Source organism: Fopius arisanus, unplaced genomic scaffold (assembly GCF_000806365.1).
Source record: "Fopius arisanus strain USDA-PBARC FA_bdor unplaced genomic scaffold, ASM80636v1 scaffold00091, whole genome shotgun sequence".
Lineage (NCBI taxonomy): Eukaryota > Metazoa > Arthropoda > Insecta > Hymenoptera > Braconidae > Fopius > Fopius arisanus.
The window spans coordinates 23,573-31,995 of record NW_011887830.1 but is presented as its reverse complement, the minus strand read 5'-3'; the positions used below and the strand labels follow the sequence as shown (position 1 = coordinate 31,995).

The following is an 8,423-nucleotide window of genomic DNA, read 5'->3' as shown; positions in this document are numbered from 1 at the left end:
GTCCAGCTCATTCTGAACAAGACCCAGAGCAATCTCTTGCCTGAAAAATGATTTCCGGACTCCCCAATTAAAATTAAAATTTCCGCAAAGCAAAAAAATAATGTTGCAACCAAAATTCAGTCTTAACTCACCTGCAACAAACATTGATAGCAACAATTCTTTATGAACTCCAGTTGAAGACATAGAATGACAGTTTATAGATAAAAACATGAATACAATAGTCTGTATCTTAATTTTTTTCCATTATTATGATTCTTTTTTTAACCCTTTGCTATCTCCGAACGCCTCATGGACGAGTTTGTGGGGAATAATATTGCGGAGTGTACATTGGCACACTGATAAGAGACAAAAAGCTGAGTTTATACGGTCTGGAGCAAAGATTACTCACGATATTTTTCCCGGCTTCAATAATAGCTTGTTAAATAGAGCTGAGATTATGACGAGAGTATGCTAAAACGTCTTAATGCGATTTTATTTATAGCGATTAATACAGGATTTGAAAAAAAAAAAAATTGGATTTGTCGATCAACTCAGACTGTATTCTCGTAATTGACTTAGCTTTCAGTTGATTATTCTGATTGTCATGCTGATTGATGCTGATTGATTGTAATTTTTTGTGATTTTTTCAGATGAAAATTGAAACGTCAGTCGATCTCACATAGGCGGTCAAAATCATCGACACCTGTTGAATTCTAATAAAAAATGGACTGTCATGTGCCGTAGAGCAACTGTCATGCTAGTGACGAATCAGTCATCGGCACCACTGGATAATTTGTCGAATATGCTGTCGGTACTTGAAGAAGAGGCAAACACCGACATTGACGACGTGTTTCCACCGCATGTCGATACGTCAAATATCGTTATACATCCGGAATCGCCAACGACTAAGAAACAGGCATTGAAGACATTTGCTGAAGTCAATGCACTCTTGCAAGCTGGGAGAAAGAGAGAAGTTAAACTTATTATAAGGGAAAATCCGTGGCCGCTGAACAATGGTATCAGGGCGCAGCTGTGGCCTGCACTTTGTCAACAACATGCTCATGGAAAGAGTATGCTTGATGGATTCTACTGGGATATGGTCAATCAAGTATTTGGAACTACAGGTGAATTATTAGATTATTTTATTATGAAAAAAATTGATTTCTACAGCTGAAATTCATGAGTAATTGATAATTAAAATCAGGAAAATCCAGCAAAATTTGTACTTTAATTCTCTTTACGTTGAAAATTGAAATTAATTGATGAATTAAGGCATTCTATTGAGATTTGGTCAATCAAGTATTTGGAACTATTTGGAATTATTATATTATTTTATTATGAAGAAATTCTATTTGTACAGCTGAAATTTATGAGTAATTGATAATTGAAATCAGGAAAATTCAGCAAAATCTGTAGTTTAATTCGCTTTGCGTTGAAAATTCAAATTAATTGATAAATTAAGGGATTCTATTGGCCAATCAAGTATTTGGAACTATAGGTGAATTATTATATTATTTTATTATGAAGAAATTCTATTTGTACAGCTGTAATTCATGAGTAATTGATAATTGAAATCAGGAAAATCTAGCAAAATTTGTACTTTATTAATTTTCTTTGCGTTGAAAATTCAAATTAATTGATGAATTAAGGCATTCTATTGAGATTTGGTCAATCAAGTATTTGGAACTATAGGTGAATAATTATATTATTTTATTATGAAAAAATTCTATTTGTACAACTGAAATTCATGAGTAATTGATAATTGAAATCAGGAAAATTCAGCAAAATCTGTACTTTAATTCTCTTTGCGTTGAAAATTGAAATTAATGGATAAATTGATCATAAAAATCAGGAAAATATATGAAAATCTGTCCTTTAATTCTAGTTCCATGGAAATTTAGATGAATTGATGAATTAAGGGTTCTATTTGCATTTGGTAAATCGAGTATTACAGGGGACTACAGGTGAATAATCAAAGCGAATCATTTTAATAATAATAATTACTTCTGCTAAATTAATGTACTCATGTAAAAAAAATTAATGTGGCAAAATCAATTAGTTTTCTAAGTGCAATTCCTCTGAAATTTGAAAAAATTGTCAATCCTGAAAATTCACAAACCAAAATAAATGTTATTTCTCAATTTTTATTCAATTAGCGTACATCTAATACTGAAAATCAGAAAAATGCGAGTAATTCTGTTTCTTAAATTTCCAATTCATTGATAATTTCATGTAATTCAGTAGTGAATTCTCACGTGTCACTGAAAATTCAAGAAAATTGTAGAATTAACGCCCGCCTGCCGCTTAAAAATTGTCCACTTCCTTTAATTTTGAGTGGAACTTGAAATTTCATGAATTTTTTACCCCTAAATTGCATTTAATATTAATGCTCGCAAAATTGCTACTAGAATGTCAATGAAATGTCATATTCTTCTACTAGTAAACCACTCCTCTTTAATTTTCTATGAAATCGTACGTGTAACATGTGGAAATTGTTCTCGTTAAAATTCGTAGACTAATCTTTAATCCTATCTTTAAACTGATAATCTCTGATCATCAGTGATATCCTCAAACAACTCCTGTTAAACCCATAAAAATAGTCTGATAAAAACCGCTTCCTTGTTGGAGTCAAATATTCAATTATGCAATTGATCTTGAACGATTTATCTGGTCTTCACAAGATTTGTTTAAAAAGCTATCGATTTTTTCTCTCCATATAAAATCTTTCAATTTCTCAAGCTTCATTCAAATATTTCGAATTGATAATTCACCTGGTGAGTTGTTAAATTATAAAATAAGATAATTACTGACTTCTCGATAGAGATCTCTCGAAACAGATGGAGGAACGAATGAAAAAGTTGGGGAGATATTTAAAAAAATTTGAATTATTCGGTGGAAATTTATTAAACTGATTATAACTCCATGTTTTCTGTTCACAGAGCTGCCAGATAAATCAATAATGCTACCGCCATTTGTCGATAGCACTCATTGCCTGTCTTATAATCTCACACGAAAAGGCAGAAGCGTTGCTGACAGAGTTGTCTCTGTACTCGGATACGCCTGTCCAGACATAACTTATAGTCCCTCACTCTATCCAATTACAGCGCTTTTATTGCACTTCATGCCAGGTCTGTATATTGCCATTTGTTAAACCACGTAATTACAATTTGCCAGAAACGTTAAACGTTAAAATTGGGTAATTTTGCAGAAGAGGAATGCTACCACTGCATGGCAAGTCTCGTCGCAGCCAAGGAGAAGATGTTTATAACGCAGACGAAATTATTGTACGAAAGCACGTGGAAGACTGTTGAACAAATAACTAAGAAACATGTTAAATCAGCAGCGGTACATCTTACGAGGCATTGTTCAGGCTCGAGGGCTGAAAGAATCTATATGGATTGGATATGGTGGATCCTTCAACTATTACCGTTTCAGCATCTAGTCAGAGTTATGGACTGTTTTTTGCACGAGGGCTCCAAAGTAATTTTTCTTTTTTCATTACTCCAGCGATTGCTAATAGAAAAATCCAGTTAATTTCTCCATTTTTATTTATTTTTTCGTGAAATCTTTAAATTTTTGAAAAATAATGGGCGAAATTTAAGATTGAACAGGCGGTTAGAGGATCAATTTATTATAATATTTTGGAAGTAGGCAATTAAATCAGTGTTCTTATGGGAAACACCTAAATTTTGAAAAATGCAATTGCACACTTGTAAATTATTCAATTAGTGATTTTTTATTTAAAAATTGAGTCGATTGCGAACGTTGATTATGAGAAATCATTTTAAAAATACGAGACACCTGTCAATCTGAATTTTCGTATGAAATGGGTGAAATTTATCTATCAATTATAGATTAATCATTCATCGGCCTACAGATTACGAATTTCAAGGTGGATTCCCTATTTTTTAGAATAGTTCTGGTATAAAACTGACCAAATGCATTAGTTCGTGGAGTGTTTCAACAGAATTGAGAGATATTTGGCAGAGATTATTGTTTATTTCAGAACCGATTCTCATAAATGAATAATTTAATAGCAAAGAGGTAAACTAGGGCGAGTGCATTTGTTTGGACACCACTTTTTGGCCAGTATCTCGGAATAGAGGAAACTTGACGATTTTTTTTATAAACACTTTTTATCGAAAAAAATGAGACCTGCAAAAAAGATATCTATGAAAATATCGGTATCTTCCTTCAATTCCGAGATATTGGTTAAAAACTAGTCTTGAAAAAAATACACTTGTCCTAGTTTATCCCTTTGTAATAGATTTTCAATTATTTAAACATTAAAATCCTTTTTTGTGTTTTTCTTAGAATTCAGTACTGGAAAAACTCTGAATTATCAATCAATTCGTTATCATTAAAAAATGTATTGTTTACAAATGATTGAGGAAAAAGTTCACGGTCGTAAGAAAAATTACGTTTGTGATGGAATTTGAATTAAAATATTTCAAATAATAATATCATCACAATTTTTTTCTAAATCTAGAAACAAATGAAATTTGAATGATTATTCTAATGTTGGACCACAAATCTAATCAAGCATCAGCGGAAAAAAGGCCAAGCATTTAATAAACAATTTTTAAAACCTGGAAAATGCAAATCTTAATAAAAAATGGTCGTTTCAGCGAAATTTTAAATTATCAGGGAAAGAGTGAATTCCTTTACAAAAGGTCTTCGTTCGACGATTGAGAAAAATCTGACATCTGTTTTGTCTCTTATCTCTTGTGTATTAAAAAATGAGAAATATTTTCACTCTCAGATAATTCCGAAACAATCTGTACACTTTGTACACAAAATGTCGTAGGCCGAGAACACGCGACATGAATTCCTCATTCAAGAATACATATTCTTAATTCAAGAATAAATATGCTTGACATGCAAACAAAATTTTTCTAATTCGATGATAAATATTCTTAAATCACGAGCAAATACTTCCAGAGAGAAAATTTTTTAATTGAGACTGAAACATAAAATCACGTTTGACACGAGATGAAAAATTCTTCTCCAAATGAATTATAAAAAATATTTCGATAATGGAACATCATTTAATTTTTTTTTTCTCATCTAGGTTTTCTATCGAGTAGCAATGGCAATTGTTCTACTCTTTTACAAGCACTCGTCGTCGGCAACATCAGAGTGGATGGGTGAAATAACAAAAAATGGAGTTGACGCAGCTCTTTCGAAATTTTGCCGACAAATACCGGTAATTGTTTTTTTTTAATTACAATATGCTAGTCATTTAACTTTGCGAAATAGAAGAGCACGTCATGTCTTCGCAGTTAAAATGCCCTGGCACCTAATAACTATTTATCGATAACAACATAATACCCGACGTTTCAATAAGCAATTGCGCCGTTTCAATAACTCAGTTAATACGCACTGTCATATGTACTTCTTTGTATTTTAGTATGAAAATCGAACGAAGAGATAAAACGATTCACTTTAAACCCAATGGGTTTGTTATTATACTGACATCAAGTATTTATTTAAATTAACAAAGACCTCTTTGATGTCTTAACAAATGGAGTAATGAAAATGATTTCAAAGTCTTCCTCGAGTCATTAAGTTCTCTTCCTCGAGTCATTAAGTTCTCACTATTAGCAATTGTAGTAATTAATAAACAAACAGAAAAAATATTATCCATCGAACCCAGTCGACCTAATGAGTTTCTGTTTATGAATTTTCCCTTGATTATTAATTAGTAACATAGTCTACCGACGGTAGTGGCCGTGCGGTTAGAGTGCTGGACTAGCATGTCAAGGATCCGGGTTCGATCCCGGGCACCGACGGTCAAAAATATATGGCGCTCTGATCTCACGGTTTCACTGCCGAGCGGTAGTCCTGTCAAAAGGACGACTGTACCAGGGCAGGTTTTTCCCTCAGATGAGGTTTTCCCTCCCTTTCAGCAAATGCGGTACAGGGGGTTGGGGGGTGGCAAGGGAACAAATCGTAAAGACCCGAAAGGGTATACGAGAAGGAAAAAGTTAGTAACATAGTCTTCGCATAATGAAGAAAGGAGATTTTTTAAAAGACAATTTATATGAACTTTGGTTAATGAAATTTTTATGACACACTTAGAAAGGAAATTTTACAGATGAGAATTAATTTGTAAAAATGAGAGGAATATAAATATTCTTGTTTTTAAGAAATTTGTTGACTAAATTTTGATTGAAAAATTGGAAAAAATTATGGATTTTTCGTTGAATATTGTTTTTTTTTATTTGGTTTTTTGATAAACGAATTAAAATAGATAATTGTTCAACAACATTATCTAGGCTATTTGTTATTATTAATTACACGTGTACTATTTATTGCTATATTTATTATCATTATTGACGATTGTGAAAATATAATTTATGTTGCATAGTATTACATGTTGACAGCTGTCAAAAATCATAATATTAAATAAGGAAAAGCGCTGAGTAATTAATGCACGGTAAAGTGCAATGTAAAGAAAAAAGTGCATGACCTCCGCAATTCAAGTGTAAATTTAATTCAATATCATTTTCACAGTAGATTATAATACGTAAAAAATTCTTTCCACCTTGACATTTTAATTGACTGAGTTCAGCTCAAAATCTCGTGACACATGAGTTTGAATAATTTTTTGAGTCACTCAAGTTTTTTTAGGACTTGCTGACATTATTTATTGATGCTAAAATTGATTGTTTATGAATAATTAATTAAAAAAAGGTTCTCCTCTGAAAAAATGACTTCCCCAGTCAATCTATAATTTTTTATCTGCATATTAATTTGTTAATATCTTTCTAAATTGTTAAAACTTTGTTGACAGCTCAGAATCATGAATTAAGAATTTAGATATCAATTATATTTTTATCAATTACTTAATAATTATTATTCAATATTTTAAATCCCAATGAGACCTGATCTTCAAAAGATATTATTTTTTTAAACATTTGTATTCTCATAAAAGAATCCTTGAGATCTTTTAACCGCGCAAAATTCGGATTATGTTTATTTAATAATTATATGGTAAATGAATATCAACAAATTTATTACCGCAAATAACAATATTTTTCAGGGGAACAATTTATCGCTTCTAAATTATTTAAAAAAAAGGGTTTAAATTAACTTTCTAATATTTTCAAATTGTCGAATCATAATTACCAAAGAAGCATATATTTATATATTTATATATTTATATATTATTCTTCTGTTTGGAGGTTTTCAAATAGTCATAACAAATATTTTCGTCAATGGAATAGAAAAAATGTACTCGATCTGCACCAACACTCGAGGCAAAATAAAAAAAATTTGTAAATACCAAATTATTGTAATTACATTATTTTTTCAGGTCAGCCCTGCTAAATTCTTAAGGACTGCCTTCGGTATTCGAGGACTGAGTTCAGCTTACATATCAAGAGTATTTTTGCGTACAGAAATGTCTCTGAGAAGTAGAAGTGTCCTCAGTGGCTCAAAATCATTAGCAAGATCACGATCGACTGACAATCTACCGACGAGCCAATCGCAGGTCAACATTCAGATGATGTCCCACACTCTCACGATTCGAGAGGTAAGTCCTGTTAATAATAAACCTTGAGAAAAAAAAAATATATATCTTATTACATTATTCAATTAGATGTAAGCATATTCCTCATCCGTGTAGATTTATTTTTATATTCACTGACGTTGCACATATCCTCGACTTCCGTTAGCATTTTAATCTGTGCAATTCAGGTAAAATAAAAATAAAACTCACTCCAATAACTATAATATTTATTGATACCTCTTAATTTTTTTTAATGTACTCTATGAATTTTTGTTCTTTTGTTCAATCTCTTTTGATTCTGTGAATTGGTTATTGTGGTAATGGGCTAAAAACTAACTGTAAATGTTCCTCGTCCATGGTGTACTATTTTTATTTCCTCTGAGTAATAGATTGTAATTATTTATCTATCTTTTTCTCTCCCCTTGTCGTTTGGTTCAGGAATGGCACAGACATTTATTATTATCGTATTATCCCTCCAGGACAGGCAGGCAGAAAGTCAATGTTATTTATTACTCGTGAACATGAGAATTAAGTTAAATCCGTCAGCTATATTTGACGTCAAGATCAATTTTGAGAACGACAATTCAATGACAAAAAGAGATGACATTTTCAAAAAAGACAATTCTCAATTTTTTAATTTGTTTTCAGAAAGAGTGCGAAGACACGTACAAAGACAGGGTATTGTATAATTAATACTTTATGGAAAATGTGTCGTTTAGTTTTCATGTTGCTATCCTCTGTCCCTGAACTATTTATCAATTTTTTTATTTCATTGTTTATTATTACTTACACCAAGTATTTACTCACCACATGGTTTTTTCTCGCGTTATCAGAAAGCTTTAATCGCCGATACCATTATTCTACCATTTATCATTTTATTATAAATTGGCATTTATCATTTTTATCGTCTCTCTCATCATCCGGCGGTTGT

At 31.4% G+C, this 8,423-nt stretch overlaps 1 protein-coding gene across 1 annotated transcript in view; it reads left to right on the top strand.

Moving 5' to 3' along the window:
- sky (GTPase-activating protein skywalker) overlaps positions 1-8,423 on the top strand; it is a gene marked incomplete in the record, with an annotated part of 40,067 nt that overhangs the window by 8,766 nt on the left and 22,878 nt on the right. The window contains 5 exon segments of the mRNA XM_011311597.1: positions 630-1,103; positions 2,919-3,107; positions 3,188-3,459; positions 5,051-5,185; positions 7,298-7,516. Coding sequence (XP_011309899.1) covers positions 713-1,103; positions 2,919-3,107; positions 3,188-3,459; positions 5,051-5,185; positions 7,298-7,516 — 1,206 coding nt within the window.